Source organism: Emys orbicularis, chromosome 2 (assembly GCF_028017835.1).
Source record: "Emys orbicularis isolate rEmyOrb1 chromosome 2, rEmyOrb1.hap1, whole genome shotgun sequence".
Taxonomy (NCBI): Eukaryota; Metazoa; Chordata; order Testudines; family Emydidae; genus Emys; species Emys orbicularis.
Window position 1 is genome coordinate 135,847,085 of NC_088684.1, and position 24,194 is coordinate 135,871,278.

A 24,194-nucleotide genomic window follows, 5' to 3' on the forward strand; every position below is an offset into this window, starting at 1 on the left:
CGGCTGATGGTATTATTCCCCCTTTTCTCAGCATGAAGCTCCATCCCGTTGCAGATGTACTATTCAGAAGAATTTCCCTTTCATTTGGTCAGCAATCAGTTCTTTCTAGGCTTAGTTGCAAAGGGTGGGGAGGCTCGGGATGAAACGGAATGTAAAGATGCTGAGCGGTTCCTGACATTTGCTGATTTACCCATTATTGTTCAATTCTCCCCTCTACCTGCAGTGCCTGGGGGTGAAACAAAAGCATCTCAGTCTATTTGACATGAGGGAGGCCACAACTCTCACACAGAAGTTACTTTTCTATGTGGAGTACACGTGTTCCTCAAACTCTCATCCTGCCCTGTCTTTCTTGGGTTCCCTGCCTAGTCGTCTTGTGTGCACTCTGCATATCAGGGACTGAATCCTCTTCTCCACAAGGCAGCACATCAAACACCCCTCCCCACTCACATCCCCAATGACATTTATACAGAGACAGCTGCCCAAGCATTAGTCTTGTTTCACCCCCACAGTAACAGTTGGCTACCAGTCACTGCATTCTGCACACCCATGTGCCTCTGCTAGCTACTATTAATTATTATATTTCTATTACGGTAGCACCCAGAGACTCCAACTGAGGCTCATGGACCATCATGCGACACAAATAAGTCCCTGCCCCAGAATGCTCACAATCCGGGTTTATGTAAAGATGCAACAGGTGGATGAAAGAGACAAATGCAGTGGGCTGCGAGGGCAAGGTAACAGTACACCAAGCACGTTATGCATAGTACCCAGCAGCTTCAGCTCTCACTTAGATTTCACCAGCCTGGAAACTTAATGGCCGTAGGCATCTGACATGTAAAGCAAAAAGCTACTGATAGAATTACCAAGTTAAAAATAATGAGCACTAGAGGTACTTTGAAGAAAAGAAACCATCTAGGTAAGTTTCCACATTCAAATAATTCCTCCCTCCAACCCACCTCACTCACTTTTGGAAGCTTGAAACCAAAATCTGTTTTCCTTACTGAAATACTTTTTGTTCCATGCACATTGGTTAGTTATTGTAAGATTGCTCCCGAGTGCAGACTTAGGACTTTTAACTGAAGTGCTCTTTAAAACCCCCCAGTGAATTACATTGACTTTGTAACAAATCCAAGAAGGGGTCGAACTTTGGGCTTTCCAGCCATGATAGAATCTTTGTAACTCAAAGGGGCTGTTGTAATCAGCAATGTGGTAGAGAGGAAATGATGCAAGACCAATGAGCACCACAAGAGGATGGAAAGGCAGTACTGTGAAGAGCCTTCTTACTCTCCTGGAGGAAGGGTGCTATTTGATTTCCACATGGCATCATTCCATTGGACTCAGACTCCCTTAATGGGACTTGGCAACAAGAGGGAAGAGAAAAAATTGTGTAGTTAAGCCAAACGTTTTATTATAACCACAAACTTCTGCTGGGTATGTGCCATCCCATCAAACACAACGAAGATCCCACCTAGACAATGCAAGTTGTGTGCATAAATTGGGTGCAGCAGAACAATTAGCACAAGACATAATAACCCCTTTGTGTCTGACAGTCGAGTACCTTGAGCCAAAATAATCCTGAAATGAAGTGAAGCCGGAATACGAGCCTGTACACCCATGACTAGGATTTCGTGGACTTCACAAACCACAAGCCACACCTACCCATCTTCTAAGTAAGGCTATGGGTGGATAAGCAGTGCACAAAAGCAATGCTGCTCCTAAGCCGTTCCCCAAAGAGCATCATGTGCAGCTTCAGAATAGAGGGATGGGACTCACCCGCTTCAGCTTTAATGAGAGGGGGTGGAAGGGAGAGTGTAATAGACACAGTCACCTAATTCACCAGGCCCGTTAATTTCATCCCACCAATGCTGTTACTCCGGTATTAGAGATTTCAAATGTTAGTCATGTGCAGTGGAAACTAATTATGGAAAACTTGCTGGGATGGAATTCTTGTTCTAATGAAGCTCAGTTATCGAAAGGTCTCAGGGAACACCAAAATCTTTGGCTAAATCAAGGGAGCAGACTCTGAAGTCTACAACCCAGGTTTGTGAGCTCTGGAATACACTCTGCCAATCATGCCCAGCCAACTCACTCAAGGTCAGCCAGCAACACAGTGGGGGAAGGATACACCCCGAATTGAGCAGACTGAGGTGGGGAACCCCTGACCAACTCGTCCAAGGTTATTGGGGGCGGCTATGCTCTGGATTCCCTTCTTCCAAGAGAGAAAATGAGCTGACTGGCTTCCCCTGCTTTGCCTGGCAGTGGTGGGAGGCTGTGCTCCAGGCTCACAGCTCACTGTGGAGAGGCACAAGCTGCAATTCTTTTCAGCCACCTGCCGACTCAGATGACCCAGTCCCCACTGAAGAGCATGGTACAACCCCAGGGTGACCCAGATGAACTTCAGTTAGCTGGGACTCCACTGCAGCTTGAACAGTGTAACTTGTGCTTACAGTGAAGTTGTCCTGGGGGTGGGGGGAAGGGGAGAGAGAAGGGAACTGTCTCCACTATAAGAGGCATCCACTGTGTACTGGATTTAAATAATAAACATTCTGCACACAGATATAATTCTAACAGGTTTAGGTCCTATCGCTGGGCATTAGTTTAATTGGGCTGCGTTACTATGTCCTCTATCGTTCCCCTGACAGCAGGTCCTCTCTGTATATTAGATCCTCCCACCCAATCTCCTCGCCTCTGTACGAGCTCAGTGACAGATGCTCTTTTCAGGGGAAGAGGAGGGGAGAGATTATTCCGTCTGGAATTGGATTTGCCCAGGTTTAGGTGGAAACAAAGTAGTGACATGCCGGGGGTGTGGGGGGTGGGAGATCACTTCAGTTCACCAGCTGATATTTCCTACAGGGGTTTCCTTCTATCTGAAGAGCTACACGGTGGCTGACACTTTGCCCTTCTTCAAAGGATCAGCAGCGAGTGGGCACAAGGAGTCATGACTAATTCCTACTGCAGCCCAGTCAACTTATTTTCCAGTGCTCCTACTAGTACTAGAGCCTTTTAATCACAAAAGCTTTGGTGAGCTAAGCCTGCCATGTCAGAATGATTCTGTCTCTCTCCCCGTGTTGGAATTAGCATGCTCTGGTGGGAACCAACTGCTAAATTCTGACAACTGCCCCCCCCCCTTTTTTTTGTGGTACAATCTTGTGAGTGGGAGAGCCTCTCCATAACCGCTTCCCTTCTGATGAGCTCTGGATGGAGCCCTGGAGATGCCACACCTTCCCACTTCCTGCAGAAGCCTCCAGAGGCCAACATCTGGAATAAAATGGAGAGCTAAAGCAGATTGTACTGCTGTTCACAAAAGCCCACACAGATGGAATGTCTCAGCCTGCAAGGGGGAGGTAAACTCGGAGGTCTACGCTAACTAGCTTAGCTACAAAGCTGCCCATCACTTCCATACCCTGAAACTAAGAGGAGTGTAAATCTGAAGGTCAGATTCTCAAGGGAGATTGGTAGGTTCAAATATTAACTCTCGTTCAATCTGGGCTCCTGCTCTACCATTAGGAGGGCTAGCTTCAGAGGTGATAGTGGAGACCTTGGTGTGTGGCACTATGTGCAGCAACACAGTTTTATGTAGTATAAGGTCTTTCAGACAAACTGCATCCTGAAACACTTTATATAGTTAAACAATACATTATGGCACAGGGAAAGGGAAATTCACAGCTGCAGACAAAGAGAATATGTACTCATATGAGAGACAAAAATCAGATGGGGCGGAAATGTCCAAAAACACTGTTCAAGTCATCAGGTGATGCGTAGAAGAAGGCTCTTGCGCCAGCAGAGAAGAAACCGGTGCTAGATAGGTGGATGGAGCAAGTAAGGAAGTGAGACAGTCAGGATCTCTGCAATCCGATAGAGAAAGTCAATGAGGGATTTAAAAACAAAAAATAAAGGGTAATTTTGAACTGGATCTTGAAATAAACAGGGATCCAGTGGATTTGCCTGAGGCTGGGGGTTGTATTTCTTTGCAGAGATTGCAGAGAGCAGCATTCAACACATGAGGTCTGGAGCACTAGAACTTGGGAAGACCACAGAAGAGTGAAAAGGAGTCAAAGGCCCTCATTAGGGTTTCAACATTGCCGTTCTTTAAAAAGGTCCCTTGCTTAAATTTTGCACTGCCAGTCTGAAGCAGAAGCAGAAAACTGTCGTTCTGCAACACCACAGAACGACACCATCCTTTAAATAAAAGATTACAATTCATCAATATTGGGAAGTGGCAGAGTAAACCCTCCATCTCAAGGGGAAACTTCATGCCACAAAAAGCATCTTTGACACCTTAATACAAGTAACCCACGCATCCTAAGGAATTAGCAGTGGTGGGAGTCCCACAGAGGAAGGATCAGGAATGTTAGTCTGTACAGGGGATTAGTTCACCAATGCAGTTATAATTATAAAGCCAATGTCTCTGTCACACTAGCGATCAGGACGCTTCTTTTAAAGCAGGTACGCAGGTTAATTCAGGGATTGCTACTGTGAGCACTACAGCTTTCACAGGACAAGGACCATCTGCTTAAGCAGGGAAAATACCACAGCCAGCTGCAAGAAACAGCGCTTGGGAAAGGACTTTCAAATTCATCAGAATACAAAATGCTTTTTTAATTTTCTTTTAAAGCAAATGCTGTGCAGCACAAATTAATTCATGCCTGAGTACTAAGCATCTCAGCCTCCTCTGATAAGCTTTCCTTTGGAAACAGTTATATTCAGCGATCTGAACCACTCCCCCTCCTCCATCTGCTCAGAAAGGATGAACAAACAAGCCATTGCTGAAAGAAGGAAGGAAGCATGTTCAGTCATCTCCTAGGAAAACTGTGCCAGAATGAAAGAGCCCCCTCCCTTAAAAAACAGATCCCGAGACCAAAATACTGCATGTAGCTGGGACTCCCCCTCACCCACAGCGCAAGGATGTGATGGTCAAACACAGCAACAGGTTCTGCTCACTCACACTCCCCTCCCACATACACACACAAAAATGGGACGAGTCAAAGTGCTGGCTTGACTCACCAGCCACATGATCACAGACTGGATCTAAAAAGGGGGAATTGGTTTACTCACTGTCTTGGGTACAATCTGTTTCTTGGGCTGCCCAATCTTGAACGGAATCCTGGAAAAGGGAGGAGGGAGAGATAAGGAATATGTAAGCGAACAAGAATAGCTGGCCTCACATGCGACAAAGTCAAAAAACACGTTCCCAAAGCTCTTTCTTAGAAAAGGATTTTTGGATGCCAGCTTCAGTGGAATAACATCCCAGATCCTGGTACTACATTCAAGATAAAGTACATCTCCCTTTGGAGTTGGCTTCAGCTCTGGCATCAGTGATCTTCCCAAACAGCAGTGCCAGCTGGGTCTCCAGCAGTGAAAACCCCCTTTTTCCTCCGGTCAGTGTCCTATTAATACAACTAAGGGCTCTAGATGTCCAAGGCACTCCTTGGCAGCACAAAGGTCTGAAGGTGGTGCAAAATTTCAAAATAAATCTGAAAGGGGAGGCGAGGGTGGGGAGGAAGGAATCAAACACTGCAAATATTTACAAAGAGAACATTAAGAGGGGGGGGGGGGGAGAGGGAAAGACCCTCAAAAACCACCACCCAAGTGTCTGGAGTTTTGAGCTGCTTCAGAGGATTTTTCTTACAACAGCTGCAGTGATGGCTCACCTGCCAGCTGAACAGCCTTCATTCTTAAAAACCTTAATATGGTTGTGAGTACAATCTGGATGAGCTATTCCCCCCCCCCCCCATAAGCTAGTTGGAAGGTGAAGAGTGCTCACGATGTATCCATTTTTGGCTCGGTCAGATTGTTGTAGTCATAGTCATAAAGCAATTAAAATAATTAAGTTTCTTTCCCCACTTGATAACCAAAGTAATAAAAACACAAAAATTCAGCCATTGCTTTCAATGTATTAGACTAATTTATGTTGTCTGGTTAAAATTCATGGTCCATAATGCTCCCAGTTTATACTAAACCCAGTTTACAGCATATTATGCTAGTGTAGCTATGGGGAGAATTCAGTTACATATTTTTTAAAAAGGAATAGCCTTATCCAGGAATGGTATCCTGTCTCAAACAATGTTCTGTACCACATGCAAAACAGAAGGTGCAGAAGTCCCCTAATGGTCCTGTGCAAACAGTAACAAATTGTCACATTTTTTACTAAAATTGATTTTAAAAATCTAATTTAGTTTATATTATTTAATCTCTTAACCAGTTAATTTTTGTCAGTATTGCAGAGTGAAAATGGCTAGTCAGTTTCACAAATGTCTCTAATCAGTTTCATTTACAGGTTGAAGGGTTGTTGAGGAAAGTTTTAATTCAAACTACGCTGATTTCCAATGATTATTTTTAACCGTGAAAACATTGTTATTACCCTATCGGTTTTGTAAAATCTCTTATATACAACTAACTTTTAGGATTAAACTACCAGTTAGAGACTTCTCTCTGCAGGCACCACTCCACAAACACCACACCATATGAGACAACACTTAATATGGGAATGACAGCAAAAACAAGATCATCCAATGACCCAATTCCCTCTTTGCTTCATTTCAGCCAATCATAGTCAAACCAATGGTATAATTAGCAACCAGTAATAAACCTAGACTGCAATCCATACCTCCTGAACTGACCATGGAGTAAAAGTCAACATTAGTCACAAATGTTTAAATTTAATTTCTGGAGTACTTCCTGTTTATTGTTCTCCAGCATGGCTGATGTAATTTTAGGCTGTTAACCCCTTCCAGTTCCACTGGCAGTCACAGCAACCATGAATCACACTTCTTCTATAAACAAACAATCGTCTAGCATATAATGAAACAGGCAATAACTGGTTGTGGTGCCTTACAGGAAGGAATAGGAAATTAAAGATTTTTCTTTTTTCTACATGGGCAAAAAGTCAATAAAAATGGGGTGACTCCCTTATTACCCTCTGGGCACTGGTCATACTATTGAAGTCAGTATAACCAGGTGCTATCTATCATTAGAGCTAGTTATTTGTGACAGTGAAATCTGCATCAGTAACTGCCCTCAGGTAGAGGCCAGGAACAAAACTGGGGAACTGAGGGGCAGCAGTGGGATGGAGAAGAAGAAAACTAGGACCAAATACAGCTCCCGGTGTAAACAGATGCAACACTGTTGCTGAATTTGGACCTGCTGTGCCCAGCCTGAGACTGGTTGATAATATCTTGCAGCAGGCATTGCCGGGAGTTCCTATAGAAACATAACACGGGAAGATGGAGATTGCTGGCAGTAAGTGAAGAAAGCATGTATAAATCAAAGCTTAACCATTTGATCTCCTGTGAAATATACAACATGCAGCTACTAGAGTGGCACCCTGAGGTCCCACGCATCACTGACACCATGCTGAAGTAATCAGCTAACAAACGCACCTTTAAATACTTTGCCCTTCTACATGACATTACAACAGAGGATCTCCGAGTGCTTACAAACACTGAATCTTTATCTCCATTTTACAGATGGAGGAAACTGATGCACAGAGAAATTAAGTGATTTACCAAAGGTCACAAAGTGAGTCAATGGCAGACAGGAATAGAACTCAGGAATCCTTATTCCCAGTCCCTGCCCTAAGCACTTCAAATCCATGAGTAGAGATGTGGCATTAAATAGAGATATTATGGTGAGTGACGTTGTACCGATAAGAGGAGGTGGGGGAAATTCCACCAACGGCACCCCATTTGAATGCATTATTTAGTATTCATGTTGCACCATGAATTGCACGGTGCATTACAGAGGAGAGAGAGAGAGACATGGTCCCAGCCCCAGAAAGTTTACAGTCCCAGCCAAAGAACAGTTAACACTGTGCACGATTAGGGATAATTGTTTCTCTGTTGCTAATGATTAATCTTAGTTAACACAGAAATGAACACAGAATTTAAATACAGGCCCCTTACAGAGGCTCTGAAACACCACCAGCCAAAGAGGACCATTCAAACAAAGATGCCTCCTGCAAATTAATCTGCAATAGACAGAGTGGCCGGCTGGAAAACGCAAAGAGCAGCAGTGAAGATAGCTATAGTTGTGTGAGTCTCTAAACATTTGTTTGCAGTGGTTTTGGAGCTGTGCTGATCCCAGGATATGAGACAAGGTGGGTTAGGTATAGGGTTGCCAACTTTGGTTGGATGAATTCCTGGAGATTCATCACATGACATTATCTGTAATTAAAGATTCATCTTTAATTCCTGGAGACTCCAGGACAATCCTGGAGGGCTGGCAACCCTAGTTAGGTAATATATTTTATTGAACCAACTTCTGTAGGTAGAAGGTGCAAGATTTTGATTTCCTTTCCCCAAAGCTGAAGAAGAGCTCAGCATAGCTCGAAAGCTTGTACCTTCTACCAACAGAAGTTGGTCCAACAACAGCCATTGTCTTGCCCACCTTGTCTTACTAAAACATGACCTTTCACCATTTACTTAATCAGACTTCTCTACCCAATACAGCTTTGCAATCTCATGAAGTATGGGGGCTTCCTAAGAAAAGGCAGCCGCTCTGGAAAGTGTGTGAGGCATGGGGAAAAACCGACTGTCAGTCTTCATTAAAGAGCATGACAAAACTAAGTAAACTCTAGTAAAACAGGGATACTGGAAACTGACCAGATTAAATCACAACTCATACTAGGCTTGGATCCTAGTGTTCTAAACCAACCAAGACCAGCAGCTGAGGGTGCAGGCAACTGGTAGTTTATGTAACAACTAATTGCAGGATGGAAGGGGATGGAGGAATCCGGGCTCAGACCGAGGGAGTATTTCAGGTCTTCTACAGCACCTGAGTAGCCTGGTTGAGCTTAAATTGTATCACTCCTTCCTCCTACCTTTAACCTGAACTGACATAGTCTGCTTTAGCACTTGCGTTTCTTCTCGAGCCGAACTAGAATAAAACAAGAAGCTCAGGTCAATTAATGGATAATGGGATCAGCCCATCCTGTTTGAGATGGCTCACTTTTCTTTAAACTACTCATTACATTTATGCAATGAAGGGCAGTGCGGGATGTGAGCTACAGGATATTTCAACTCCATCTCAGTTGGGAAGGAAAGGATTTTCACATCCAAAAAGTTCTGTGTACAGAGGAAGAAACAAAGACTATTTTCTTTCATAGCAAAAGAAAGTCAACAGGATGTTCAACAAAGCTACAAATATACTTTGAAACAGCAAATATCTCTATTAGCATCATGATGCCAGTTGGCTAATTATGTCTGTCTCAGTAAAAACCTTTTTAAAAAACCCGGTTCATATAATGTCTATTTTTTTATTTAAAAAAAAAAAGCTATTTTATATTTTGAGACAATTTTCCTGGTTTAATATGGCTCAGTGAAAAAGCAACACAAGAAAGAAGAACAGAAAGAATAAAGCAATGAAGTAGTAAGAAGATCAGAACCACTGATCTTAGCTGAGATTTTAAAATAAATTGACACACCCGCAGCTTTGAAATGCAGTTGAAAGAAGCTGCTGGCAGCAGAGAGCGAGAGATGTGCTCCAACAATCTGAGCACGAGCCCGAGAGCCAATAACTCCTCCTGGGTTCTAATCCCAGTTCGGACATTCTATTGCTGTGATGCCTTGGGCCAGCCATTTCACTGCTCCGTGCCTCAGTTTCCCCATCCGTAAAATGGGGATAATATTATTACCTGATATAGTGGGATGCACAAATTAGCAGCTGTCAGAGTGCGTTGTAAGATGAAGAGCTCCAGGTATTATTAGTCTGCCTGGATACCACAGCGATGAGCATATCAGAAATAGATCAGATTGACATACGGTTCCAGATCTTTTACTATGTGTTACGGAGCCTCCTCCTGGTGTGCCAGAGCCGCAAATGCTACCCTAGAAACCTGAGCACGTTTCCACATAACTTAGAGGAGAAACCTGGACTTGTGTGTGTTTCGGTTCTATTATTTCTGCTGAGTGAGAGAAAGCTGGGGTTGTGTTTGGGGTGTGAAATCCTTGAAATCATGTTCATAAACAGTGTGGGCACGCTGAGTCAGAGTCGGAGTTTTCCCACTCTGAAGAGCTCTCTGGTCAGATACAGCCATTTACCTCGGCGAGCCACAGTAACAGTAATGCCACGAAGATTCCTGGCCTCACTCTCCAGGCTGGCAGGGGGAATGCGGCAAAGGCAGCGCACACAGCCCCCATCGGGACGCTGTGAGTCGTTCAACGGCAGCCTCTCTGGCTCGTTTGGGAACACCGACATCAGAAGGGAGGCTCCACCTAGTCTTCCTCAATGGAGGAGGGTGAAGAGAGGGGGTGGGGGCTTAAAGTAAGAAAAAAGTGTAGGTGGGTGGAGAGAATCCTGAAAGCATCCCATCAGGGAAGTTGAGGAACCTCTGGGAGGGGAAGGTGGGGAAGGGAGGGAGAAGCTGTGGCTAATTTTCTCTGAAATTTCCCCAGCAATGTAGTATACCTCTCCATGTACAAGCTCAGAGCCACACACCAAAGGGTCTAAGGCTGTGTCTACTCTACAGCTTATGTCGGCAGAACTTATGTTGCTCAGGGATGTGAATAAATCACCCCCCTGAGTGACATAAATTACACCGACATAAGCACCGGTTTGAACAGTGCTATGTCAGCGGGACAGCTTCTCCCACCAACATAGCTTCTGCCACTTGCAGAGGTGGTTTTGTTATGCTGACCGGAGAGCGCTCTCCTGTTGGCACAGAGCGTCTTCACCAGATGTGTTTTGATGCAGCTGCGCCACTGCAGCGCTGTACGTGTAAACATGCGCTAATTCTCCTCCACATGCACAGGAGCGTTGCAGATAAATCCACCAGGCAATGAGGAATACAGCCCAATGAGATTTGCAGGGCACTTTCTGTAGTCCCCTCTGAAAGTAAGATGCAGAGGAATCGTCCAACTGGATCAGACCATGTAATTTCTAATCTAGGGCTGCAGCTGTGGTTTTACCTATTCTCCTGTATAATAACATTCCCTCCCCCCAGCAAAACACTCAATTTCCTGACAAACCTTGCTCACTCTTGCTCCCTAATCAGGCAGAGACCAGAAAAAATGGAGGAGGGCTATCAACCTCAGGAATTTAAATGGGGGAAATAAGCGTAGACTGCAACAAAACACATGATGACGCCTTCCACTTGAGGACCACAAAACACTAATCAGGCTTCCTATGACCTCTCTCAGGTAAATAGGGAAAACACATGAATATTTTCAACCACCACTGAAATGCAACTGCTTCTGGGGATATGAACAGCTGCTGTTCAACAGTCACAGCAATCTCCAATGATGGTTTAGGACAGGAAGTAAGGAAAAAGCTGTATGCAACTGAAAGTGGAGGGAAAGTTGGAGGGGGCAGAATGTATTTATCGACAATGTACATGGTCAGGACCTCAGGGTTAACACTCAGACTCCTGCAGAAAGTGTCACAGGCTCTCTAATAACTATAAGGGGTCAGACTAGGAGGGCTCACTGAAAAATTTCTGTTGAAACCCATTTCCAACTCAACAAATTTTTTCATGAAAAGCATCTACTTTCCAAGGAAAATTTTGCCTTTTCATCTAAAAAACAAATGCTGCATTAAGTTCACCTTAATTAGGTGACAGGAACTTTCTCAGCAAAGTGCTGAAAACCCTCAATTCCCATTCCCTACACACACCATCTGGGACCTTGTCTACATTAGCAAAGCTCCGGCAGCTGCCAGCAGTGGAGTGGGGCAGCTACTATGTTTGTAGCAACAGTGGAAGCACTAGTGTAAACGGGGGTAGATGCTTCTCTCACAGTATGATTCAATGCGGTTCTGTGCAGCTTTTCATGACATAATAATAAAAATGCCTGGGCCCTGTCTACACTAGCAACCTTAGGCAGCTGATGAAATATGGGTAATAATTCTGCTACTATAGATGTGTCCTTGCAAGAAGTGGGCAACACCTCATAGGATCAGGGCGTAAGAGAAATCATTCACTGCATGCTGACAGTGTGCTTGGTGCTGTACAATGCCTTAGTGAAAAACTTATACAACCACCGAACCTCCAAGTCTCAGATAGCTGAATAAGGAGTCCGAGACTGTCCCAGCCTTAAAAAAAAACCCTATGACCTTATACAATGCACCAGCAAGTGTCCAAGGAGCAGGGGGAAATTCCAGCCCCAGCCCTCACAGGTGAGAGATGCATGAACACAAGACACAGTTGGAATTAATCTATCACATCACTCTGGATGTCTTGCTGTACTACACGGTGTCCATGGAAACCGCATACACCGTCCCACCCCACTCCCCCTTCTTTATAAGAACTCATAGCAACCACTCCAAACAGAACACTAATGCGAAAGGAAAAAATTATTCAAATGGATCACAAACAGCTTATGTTAAGAGAGATACTGCGCCAAATACTGTGTTGACTTCTGCCCGTGAAGCTCCATTGGGAGGTCAGTGGGATTGCCTGGGGCATGCAGCAGCACAGAATTTGGCTAAGAGTATTGGACACCTCTGAAATCAACTGAAAAATATATAGACTTAGTAGCCCTGGGTTTCAGTCCGCCCCGACAAAGCTATAGGGCACCAACAAAACTGGTCTCAGCGTGAGCCCTATAGCAGGGGTAGGCAACCTATGGAACGCATGCCGAAGGCGGCACGCAAGCTGATTTTCAGTGGCACTCACACTGCCCAGGTCCTGGCCACCAGTCTGGAGGCTCTACATTTTAATTTAATTTTAAACGAAGCTTCTTAAACATTTTAAAAACCTTATTTACTTTACATACAACAATCGTTTAGTTCTATATTACAGACTTATAGAAAGAGACCTTCTAAAAACATTCAAATGTATGACTGGCACGCGAAACCTTAAATTAGAGTGAAAAAATGAAGACTCGGCCCACCACTTCTGAAAGGTTGCCGACCCCTGCCCTATAGCAAAGAAAAAACGCATAATGTAACCACGCAGTTTATGTTGATTTAGACCAGCCTCAAACTCTAATCCTTAAGTATTTAGTCCTTTTTGTTCCAAATCTGCTTCCACTGAGTTCAATGGTGCAGTACTAAGCCCATAGACTGTAAACTCTTTGGGGCAGGGACTGTCTTTATCCCTTGTGTCCTCTGCAGAGCCAAGTCCAGTGCCAGTACTAAACCAATGCAATAACAATGTCAGAAGTTACTCTCCCACCCGTTCCAAGATGATAATGAAAAAACTAATGATATTTTACTCACCCATCAAAAGAGAATTACTCACGCCAGGTGCGTGGGCGAACAGAATTTTGCAAGGCTGTTTTAGGCCCTGACTATGCTACAAAAATAACCATTTTAAGCGTGGTTGTGAAAGATGGTTGTGGTTTAACTGTGTTATAAGATTGTTTTTTAGTTGCCTGCATGGAACACCACCACCAAATCATGTGATAACCATGTTAGCGTTAAAAGAGGGTGCTCACATATTTTTTTCTGTACACACAGGTAAGAAAAAATTATGGCTCTGATCCTACAAGCTGGTCCACGTGGAGGGGACCCCCTGAGCCTGTGTGGACCCCCACAGACACCAATGGCTCAGGGGTTCAAGTCACACAGACTAGTTTGCAGGATCAGGAGCTACATTATAACACAGGTAACAACTACATTTCACTATAGTGTTTAAACATGAGTACTTCTGTAGTGCATGTGACCATCTATGCTATAAAATCAAGTATCTAGGTATATGTAGGAAGTAATTATCTATGTAGCTATTTATACTTTGCTCACCACTTTGGGATCTAAGAGCTTTTTTGGATCAAATTTTATCAGATACTAAGGGCCAAATGCTGGTTTCACTGGGAGTTTTGCCATATACATCAATGAGACCATGATCTGGGCTTGAAGAAATACCCTTGTTTGCTTCTCTCCAGAACTCATTGATCAAACAGGTGCTAGCCTGCTATCATTATAAAGAAATTCTGTTTAAATTCCATCATGAAAAGTGGCATTTGGCAGAAAAGCCCTCAGTGCATGGGGCACGGAGAATCAGCTCCCCTCTCATCCCTAGACACGGGCTTTCTAGTGCAGAGGTAACAGCGCTTCTCTTGCAGAGACAGAAGGCTGCATCCTCCAGAGCTGTCAGGCCTGCACTACGTTCCTTTGAATTCCATACAGAAGTAAGTTCACTCCAAAAAGGTGACAAACAAGAATTCCGGGATGAGACCAAGTTTAAAAACTGTCAGCCTACGAGGTATTTTGTGGGGAAGGTAGGCCAGTTAGCAGTTATAACCCATTGAAAATGGAGGCTTAGTCTAAAAAGTACCTTCTTAACTGTAACTGCAGCATCCCTAGACTGTAGGAAGCTAGAAATAAAGCTCTTTGGGGCAGGGACTGTCTCTTTGTATGTGTTTGCACAGCACCTAGGAAGATGGGGTCGTGATATTGATCAGGACTCAGGACGTGACTGTAATATTAATAATGTTAATACATAATAAACATTTATGTTGGAACCTGAACATGCCTGTCATTTCCCACCTGTTCCCAAATATACTTCCTCCCAGTACCTATGGAGTAGATGGGGTTCAGTGATCTAGAAAACTGCGCTTTATTGCACGACCTGAGCTAAACATCAGACTTTACACACCGAAATCATTTGGAAATGGATTAACGTGGAAGTCTTGTTAGATCAAAACCTGGTAAGGGTTTGGGGAGTTAAACGTCACAGGACTATACAATTCAACTCCTAACTTTAAATTAATACTAGGTGCTTAGTGTAGTTAGTATGCTGGAACTGGAAAACTACTGGAAGAGGTGAAGTGTAGTTTGAAAACCTGCTTTTGAGATACAACAGAACTAGGTTTTAAGTAGTTTCTTCCATAACTACAGGTACCCTTTAGATTATAAATAGATGCTTGAATTGTAACTGAAGAGGAAAACACAGAAACCACTGGTTCAGTAATGGCCCCAATACAGCCCAAGTCACTCACATTTGCTTTTAGAGAATGGAGGTCAGAAGATCAGTACTGTATTTTCTACCCTTCCCCCAAAAGTGACCTGGGATCTTTAAATTTCACCTGTGACAGCCACAGGAGTAGAGCTCACTTTAATATATCATCTGAAGGACAATATCTCTAGCCATACAGACCCCTCTCTAGTATGGCCCTGAAATATCAGCACAGGAGAGGAAATCCAGATCCTGGTTTGGAACTTGAGCGAGACCTCCTGGTCTCAAAGTGTGTTGCCACCTAGCCACACTGAGCAACTTGCTGTCCCCCATTCCTAACCCGTAAACCTGCAGAAAAAGTGCTAAACTGCCTATGAATGCTGCGGTGACAGAGTCCCTAAATACCTGCTACACCACAAATACTCACTCCAAATGGCTAAGCAGTGGCACAATTCCTGACAGCACCAGCAACCAAGCTACAACTTCTCAACACAGTCTCTGGGGCAGCTCATTTAGGAGACTATAATCCAAGCAAGACACAAAATCTTAATGATGCCAGTGTGGGTCACAGAAGGATCAAGATTAAAAAAAATAATCGCATCTACCTACATAAAATATCCCTCCCCAAATAAGCCTAATTCTGCTCTAATTAAAGTTGGCCCTAAAACATGGTAGAGAAAATGTCATCTAGTCATAACCCAGGTGTGGAAGTCAGGAGATCTGGGTTTGATTCCTGCTTCTGTCACAGATTAGTCATAAGGCCTCTGGCAAGTCACATCCTCTCTGGGTCTCAATTTCCCCATTTGTAAACAGGGCCGGCTCCAGGCACCAGCTTACCAAGCAGGTGCTTGGGGCGGCCACTTCGGAGAGGGGCGGCACGTCCAGCTGTTCGGCAGCAATTCGGAGGACGGTCCCTCACTCCTGCTCGGAGCGAAGGACCTCCCGCTGAATTGCCGCCGCAGATCGCGATCGCGGCTTTTTTGTTTTGTTTTTGTTTGGCTGCTTGGGGCGGCCAAAACCCTGGAGCCGGCCCCGTTTGTAAAATAGGAATAACAACACTGACTTTCCTTATGGGGCCAGGCAGGCTTAGTCTGACAGCGTTTGTAAAGTGCTAAGGAAAGACAAAGAATTAATAACACAGAACTTGAGTTACATCCATCCCCTTGTTACAAACAGGCTCTTTATAGCAATAGCACCTTTGATCCCAAGGATCCCAGTGTGCTTTATAAACATTAATTAAGCCTTGCAACACCTATGCGAGGCAACTATTATCTCCATTTTACAGACGGGGAAATTGAGGAAGAAAGACTAGGCCACCTTCCTCAAAGCACAGTGGTAAAGCCAGGAATAAAACTTTGTAGAGTAGGGGGAGAGGGATAGCTCAGTGGTTTGAGCATTAGCCTGCTTAAACCCAGGGTTGTGAGTTCAATCCTTAAGGGGGCCATTTAGGGAACTGGGGTAAAAAATCTGTCTGGTTGGACTAAATGACCTCCTGAGGTCCCTTCCAACCCTGACATTCTATGACTCAGTCCCTTTCTCTAATCACTAGGGTAAGCTTCCCACTAAACTTCAAAACATTATGTTCCAAGCTGCAGACATGCATCTGATGAGGGCCATTGTTGGAGAGAGGCAGCACGCTCAATCTAAACAAATAGTGATATATCGGCTAAACAAAGAAAACTCTCAGTCTTGAATGTGTGGAACAAGGCTCATCCTCTCTTTTTGCAGAACTCCCAGCAAGCAAAGTGATATAAATGTTAGACATTTTTTACACTGACATTTGGGAAGCAGGGCACAATCCCCTAGACAATAGGCCCCCTCTGATATGCATGCTGTTCTACAGAAGAATTTGTTACTGCCTTGCTTGTTCACAGTCACCGCAGCCTAAATGGTCCAAATGTGACCTCAGGAATCTTCCTACATCAGAGGCTGCACGTCAGTAAGACCCTTTCCCCTCCGAAGACGTACTGAATTCCAGACCTAAGTGAATGACACAATTCATTCAATAAGCAGCAGCACGACTTCACATTGGCCATATCTGCATGAATTAGCGACTATTTCAGTTGGCATGGCCTGCCAGCCATTGACAACCGAACTGAGAGCGATTGTCTGTTTTATACAGACCTCAGAGTTCAGGTCTCTCACATTCATGTGGAAATGGGGCCACAACACGCGCAAAGACTGACGTTGATCTGTTGTGGAAGAAGAAAGGGGAATCACAGATTTCAGTTGAGTAACCCCACCCTTGACGGTGACCCCTCATTCCTACCCCAGCAAAAGATGAAAAATTCATCTTCCAGTGCAAGCCACATATAATGTATGTCAGCTATTGCAGGCTAACGTTCCTGAAATAAAGCAGCTCCCCAGAGGTACACAGGGTTTCTGAATTCTCTGATTCTCTGCTAAAGCTTACTGAGGGCCCCATATTCATTAATGGAGCAGTTGTTAAAAATCGTGTTAAAACACAAGTCATATGTGGCTCCCAGTCAAGTGGCTCGGCAGGAACCATGTTTAAGCTATGCTCTACCATGGCTTTCCCGGAGGGCTCCATCCTGAGAGTATGTCTTCACTGCAGTGTTAGCGCGAGTGACTCCTGTTGAGTTACCCTCGTTCGGGTGAAAGCGGCCACACCACACAATAATCCTGTGTCCACACTGATGCTGCTGTGTCCACACTGATGCTGCTCTCACTTGTGTATGGTGCTAGGATTTCTGGGGGCATATCCCCTGGTTCCAAACTGCAGTAAGCTGAGCTGCTCCAGGAATTCCTTCTCAGGGAATTATGGGAGACCTCATCTGTCCTTTCTGGGCACAGGAATGGAGTTGTGGGAAAGGACCAAAGGCACTCGAGTGGCTCTAGCCTGAGTCCACACTACACGAGTGGGCATGTTAACAGCTGATGACTTGTGTTAATCTGAACTTTAGACTGTACTACCTGACAGGCCAGTGAACTCAAGTGAAAAGCACCATCATGCTCAGTCTAGGGGTACATCTACACTGCAACATAAGCCCAGGGCTAGTGGAACGTGAGTCAGCAGACCCTGGGTTAGAGAACCCAGGGTTTGAGCGCCTACACTGATTGTCAGTCCTACGTTAGGAATTTTCTAACCTGGTCCCAAAACCGGGGTTCCAGCACCTACACTGCAGTACGCAGAGCTGAGTGCAATCAACCATATCCCAGCTCTCCCAGTGCCCTCCCGCCATGTGACTGCTCTACCTCTTTGTTGTGCAGTTTTGGGAAAACCTGATTGTCCACTAAACTTGACTGTCCAAAGGACCAAGAAAGCCAGCCCATGGGAATGTGGGATACTTTTGGCTGACTCCCAGAGCCTGGGTCCAGTGGGGCTGCATCTACACTGCAAAGCAATAGGGCTTGAACCCTGGGTCCCAGACTCCCAGTTTGACTCAGGCTTGGACCCTTCACCCTTGTGGGGTCCTGGGACCCTGGGTTAGAATGATTTGGGTAAAGATGGAAGGGAGGTTAGGCTTCAGCCTAAGTTCAAACCTTGCGCTTATGCTGAAGTGTAAGTGCACCTAAGTGTTTTTGTGTGTGGACATGACCTGACTTATAACCAGGGATCCTAGTATTCTGATAAAAAAACCAAAATCCTCTGATTAAAAAACCATAAAAATCCACTTTTTTTTGCTATTTAAAGGAAACACTGAACTTTAGTTTCCCTAGCCACAATAGATATAGGTGTCAGTTGAACACATTTTATTGATATATTTACAATTTTTAAGCTGACAGCCTGAGCACCGCTGCCTGGGGCTGACATCCCAAGCCCTGCCCATTCCCCTGATTATCTGAATTTTTGATTATCCGAGCTGGCCCCAGTCCTAATTAGATTGGATAATCGGGGTTCAACTGTATTTGGTTTTATTTTCCTCACAAAATGTCAAAACTAAAGATTCTCTCTAACACCACAAATTCTGCATTTTTCCGTGGCAAATGGATTTCTAGGATCCCTGGTTACAACTCATGTTAACTTTGTAGTGAAGGCAAATCCTTAGTGTAGACAAGAGCTTAACATGCAGTTATGCTCTGAAAAGGGAATTCACAAATGACATGATAAAATTCTGTTTACTGTCTCAGTTATTTCTGATCAAACTGGACTGGCTTGGTTTGAATATTTCTTTTCTAACCATCAGCTATGCAGACTCACCAGGGATCTGAGGGTCAAGCTGCGTTCTTTCTGGCTCATTCCTCACCATCAACAGAGTCTGCATGCCAAATTTTCCCCTCAGTTACACCTGTGCTGTCAGATTGTCTTCAAAGGAATTGCAAAGTTGTAATTTGGCAGCATTTAGCTCTGTACTGGGAACTTCATTAATGACGATACTTATGATACCTGAGCCATCCGGTTTTATTAGCTCTGCAGTGCTAACAGGTGTAAAATGTAGCAAAAACTGATTCTCAATATACAGGGAGTAAATCTGCTGAGCGAGGTGCTATTTTCACAGTTATTTTTCTGACCATAGCCACATTTAAAAGCACGTTTACAGACAAAGACTAAAGCTTATTTGTCTATTGGCCAGCCCTGCAAACTCAATCTGGGATCTCAGAATCAAGCTAAATTCTCTCTTTCTTACATCACCATACATCTATCTCTCACTATTTTGGCTCTACATGATTAACAGGATTGAAAAATTGCTTAGGGCAGTAAAAATATTTTTAATTAAATGACCAACACACACGAGAGGAACTGTGGATGTGATCTGTCCCATAACAATGTTTTAGGAGTCTTGTACAGAGCTTTTAGCAAATCTGACTTGAACACACACACAGAGGAACTTTTTTAAAGCTCCAACTAAAGTTCTTTTTGTTTGGCGTTAAAGGTCCTTCTACAATGTTTACAAACCAAGCATCCCATCATTGTGTGAATGCATGAGAACCTCAAAGTGAAACTACCTATTTTCATTGCCCAGGCTGAACAGAACTAAAAAAGTAAAAGTGCATAAATGGATAAAAAAATACAATAGGTTTTTACTCTCCTTCCATTTTTAACAATCAGAGAAGTGAAAGAGTTAAGGGCATTTTAAGTAATATTACTTTTAACGTGACATGGTCCCCTTAACTTTAGGTAGATTTATAAATGTTTGGTTTTAGGATCCAGCCATTTATAGCATAGAACACAGATGATGCAGCGGTGTCAGCGAAAGCACAGGTGGAATGATTCTGTGCTGTGCAATTTAAGAGAGTAGTAAGATTGATAGAGAGAGTGAAATGAATTGATTACTTTAAAATCTAAGTGCAGCAATGGGTGTTTCTATGTATAATTTACCACAATAAAGTGATGCATGAGTCAGGACTAAAAATACACTGATTAGGCTACCTGGACTATAAAGTACATATTCCTTTCTTTAAACAGTAGGGCAGTATAATCAGGAAGATGATTCTGTTCAACTGGAACTTTTTATTCAATGTATCCATGCCCTGTTTGTCTTCAAGGCAGATCTGCTGACTTTACGGATACAGAAAAGTTTCTGCTGTTATCCTTGAACAGCCAACATAGACACAGCAGAGCGAGCTGGAGTCTCTTACAACAAAGTTGTCAGCAAACTTCTGATCCTAGAATCTTTATTACTTATGGTGACAGTAGGAGGCAGAGAGAACACTGCTAGATTTTTCAACTCTCAACTTGAATTTGCGGTGCCAACAGCTAGGAAAAAAATCAAACATTTGACTTGTAAACAGACCATTTGAGCAGGAATTGGTGAGCAAGAATAAATACAAAACCCAACAAGGGTTTCTAAGCAAAACTTTATGCGGGGAAATGGAGGTTAGAAGAATCTACTCAGAAATGCTGCACATTGATCTGTTACAAAGCAAGAAATCAAGTTTTGTAGCCGGACAAGTAACTTATATTTGGAAAGTCATTCTGGATAGCTGAGTAATTAAAGCATGTATGCAAGTATACTGATGATATGTGTACTTGACAATGTTTGGTTTGAATGTCTTGATCAAATGATTTTTGGACATTACAATAAACATTAGAAATGCCTAAGATGGATAAATACCAATAATCTTAAAAAGAGAATCATCAGTTATTTTAATTTATTGCAAATAAAGATTACAGTCATTTGAAACCATGAGTGTGAAGGGCTGCATTAGTGTTTCAAGTATCTGATCACAGATCCATTTTCATTAATAACAGAACAGACTCAAAGCAAAAGTGTACATTTATTTTATAATCATATTTGCAATAGGCAAGGAGGGTAGGTAAGGAGGAGGATTCAGTCAGAGAGAAGGGAGAAATGATTAAGAGGGGGGAACCAGGAAGGTAGGGAAGGGTGTGTCTGGGTAAGCAATAAGATGTTAAGCAAGTACTATGCTACTTTTGAGAAAATCAATCTCATTTTTGGGCAGGATATCCTATGCATATATGCACATTGCTGTACTCTGGTCCTTACTCATTCCATCCCCTCCCTTGTTTGCTACTGTCCCATAAAAATTAGGCCCCAAACCCACAAACATTTACATGTGGCTAACGTTACACATTAAAGTCAGTGACTGGGGCCTTAGATAGTAAGCTCTTCGGGGCTGGAAACATATCTATGCATGCATCTGTACAGCACAATAGTGGCCTGATCCTGCTTGGGGCTTCTTAGTAACTACAAATTCTTTGGGTCAGAGACCGTATCTTCCAAATTGTTCTGTGAAGTATCCAACACACATTTACTTTAACACACAAACATTCATAAATAGCAATACTTAACATTCCCAAGCTAAGATGAGGTATGCTGCCAGGCCTGTTACAAAGGCAGGAAGCCTTCCCATGAGGAAACTGGACAGCATTGCTAGCACACACGGGAGAGTACATACAAAACCCCATCCCCCAGTCTGCATTGTTACTATTTTAATATTGACATTATGAGGTGCAAATAATGTATGTATCACAAACATACTGAAATCCATTTGAGAGGCAAGATACAAGCTAAAGTGACTTCGGCTAGTTCTGAACCCAATGTAGGTTTTATAAAACCTATTAATAGACTGTTTCAGGCATTTAAAAAAATTAGCAAAAAGGTTTTGTTTTGATGTAAACCTTCCTCTGCTGTGTTTATATTACAGACATTGTTAGGCAAGTATATAAATAAATAAGAATTTGGAACGAGATCCAAAACCCATTGAAGTCTATAGGTGCCTTTTCACTGACTTCCATATGCTTTGGATCAGACCATAAAACATGCTTCTCATCCACAGACCAAGAGCTGCTTCACAAAGGGGAGCCAAATATCAGCCCCATATTGTATAGGGGGGAATTAATGTGCAGAAGGGAAGCAACTCTCACACCAGAGCGGAGAGCAGCAGAACTAGGAACTCAGACCAGGCTGTTTGACTCTCAGGCCCGGGCCCTTTCTACAGGAACCGGGTGCTGTAAGGGGGGGGGGGGGGGCGGAGGATCCTGAGAGTGAAAGGGACTAAAAGAAAGTGAAACTAACCAGCCCACTTTCACTGTCCAAAGGGAGTAACAAACACCAGTGGCGAGAAGTTAACAAGGGGCCACGTTTTCACGTTAACAACCACACGTACACTGGGTCACACAGGTCAGCAAGCGAGGTGACTTCCCGCCCCACCCCCCCCCAGTAACAAACCTGACACAACAGCCCTTTGCTACAAGGGAGACAGGAGGGTGGTGCGGGAGCTGGGGAGGACACGAGAGGGATGCGAATATCAGGTCAGTAGCGGATGCAAGGGCTGGAGGGGGAAGCGGGAGAAGGGCCAGGGACCCGGGACAGAGGCGGGAGGAGGGCCCGGGCGAACGGGGAGTGGGGGGAATGGCCCGGGGGGGTGGGGGCAGGGCTGGGCGAACGGGGAGCCCCGAGTGTCTCGGGCGGGGGAGGGGGCCGCAGAGGCCCAGCGCGGAGGAGACGGGGAGACACGGGACGGAGCGGTCGGCCGGGGCCGACGGCAGAGAAAGGCCAGGAGCCGGGGCCGGAGGAGCGGGACCAGCCCCCAGCGTCTCCCCCTGCTTCACTCACCAGCTCATGGTCCCCTCCGGCCCCGGCTTTCTCCCGGAAGCGCTTGTTCTTTAGCCCCGCCCCTTCCGGAAGTGAGGTAAGCGGCACGCTAGACGGCGTGACGTCACGCACCGTCGGGGGGCGGGGCCAGCTGGACGTTAACATGCTGCCTCCCAGACAGCCTGGGCCCCGGCTGAGCCACGCCGTCACACGCTTTGTCGTGATGTCACGATGTGGAGCCGTGCTTTGGTGCTGTGATGTCACTGTCCAGTGTCATGACATCACTGGGCTGGGCTGAGCTGGTGAGAGGCTGCGCCACAGTTTTACAAAGCAAGGCTGGCATGCGGCTGCCCTGCGAGGCTGCAGCGATCACTCCCCGGTTCTGCCATCACCAGCTCTCTGGGACATGCTCCAGCCCAGCACATTGCAATGACCCCCAGCAGCCGTTCCCTGAGCCACTCCAGGGCCTGGCTTTGGGGAACAGCCTAGAACTTCAAACTCAGCTCCCAGCAATAGCTGCAGCTTAACCCCGGGAGCCCTCCTAGGCAGATAAATTGACACCCATGCAGCTGAATGGCTTTCACAAAGTGGACAGCTTATGGGCCCAGGCCTATTTGCAGTGTGCGCATTCCACAGCGCTTTTCCTAGGAGACAGAATTTGCCCAACTTGCCTCGTCCAAAAATCTACCTCTGTTGTTGCACAGTGGATGTGCTACTGGGGGCTGCGTTGCAGCAGTTACGTATGTCTATGGCAGTGGGATAAAGAGGTGTTGCTCCAATGGATGGAAAGACTTGTCTCTCCGCAGACAACTTTGAAGCTAGCTTCTCATTTTAAGCGTGATTTATTTATTATTAGACACAGCCCCTGAGGAAGCCATCCCAGCATTTACACAAGGCCCAGTACATGCTGGGACAGGTTAGCGACTCTGGCTTAGTCATTTCAGTGTAGGCATCCAGCCAGGTTGGGCGGATTGAGTAAGGCTTCCAGTTCTTCCCTTTAATACTGAGTCTTGGTGTAGTCATTCCAGGTTGCCAGAGAGCTGGTACAACACAAAAAAGGTTAACAAGTAACAATGCCAGGATCCACAAGAAAAACAAACTTGAGAGACAGGACCATGGCAAGGAACTGATACGAACAAGATAAATTAAATGTAAGGTAAGGTGGAGGCAAGTGACTAAGAAGGAAAATAAATTGCATACTATTTTTAAAAGCCTTTGAGGGAACGATTGTATTATGATTTTTGCAATGTCAGGAAGGATCCAGTTGCACTCAATAGTCAATGAAATTGATAAAGTACATGGGAACTGAGTAGGGAACCATATGGCTTACCATTTATAATCTTCAAAGCATTTACAAACCTTTAAAAATTGCCCCTCACAAGCTTCCAGGGGTAACTGGCCCC

At 44.5% G+C, this 24,194-nt stretch overlaps 1 protein-coding gene across 1 annotated transcript in view; it reads right to left on the reverse strand.

Moving 5' to 3' along the window:
- BIN3 (bridging integrator 3) overlaps positions 1–22,862 on the reverse strand; it is a 55,317-nt gene extending 32,455 nt beyond the window's left edge. Inside the window, exons 1-2 of the mRNA XM_065397763.1 lie at positions 22,813–22,862; positions 5,056–5,104 (exon numbers count right to left, since the gene is read on the reverse strand). Of these exons, the coding sequence (XP_065253835.1) occupies positions 5,056–5,104; positions 22,813–22,820 (57 nt within the window). The 5' untranslated portion in view covers positions 22,821–22,862. The remainder of the gene's footprint in view (positions 1–5,055; positions 5,105–22,812) is intronic.
- Between the last annotated feature and the right edge of the window lie 1,332 nt (positions 22,863–24,194).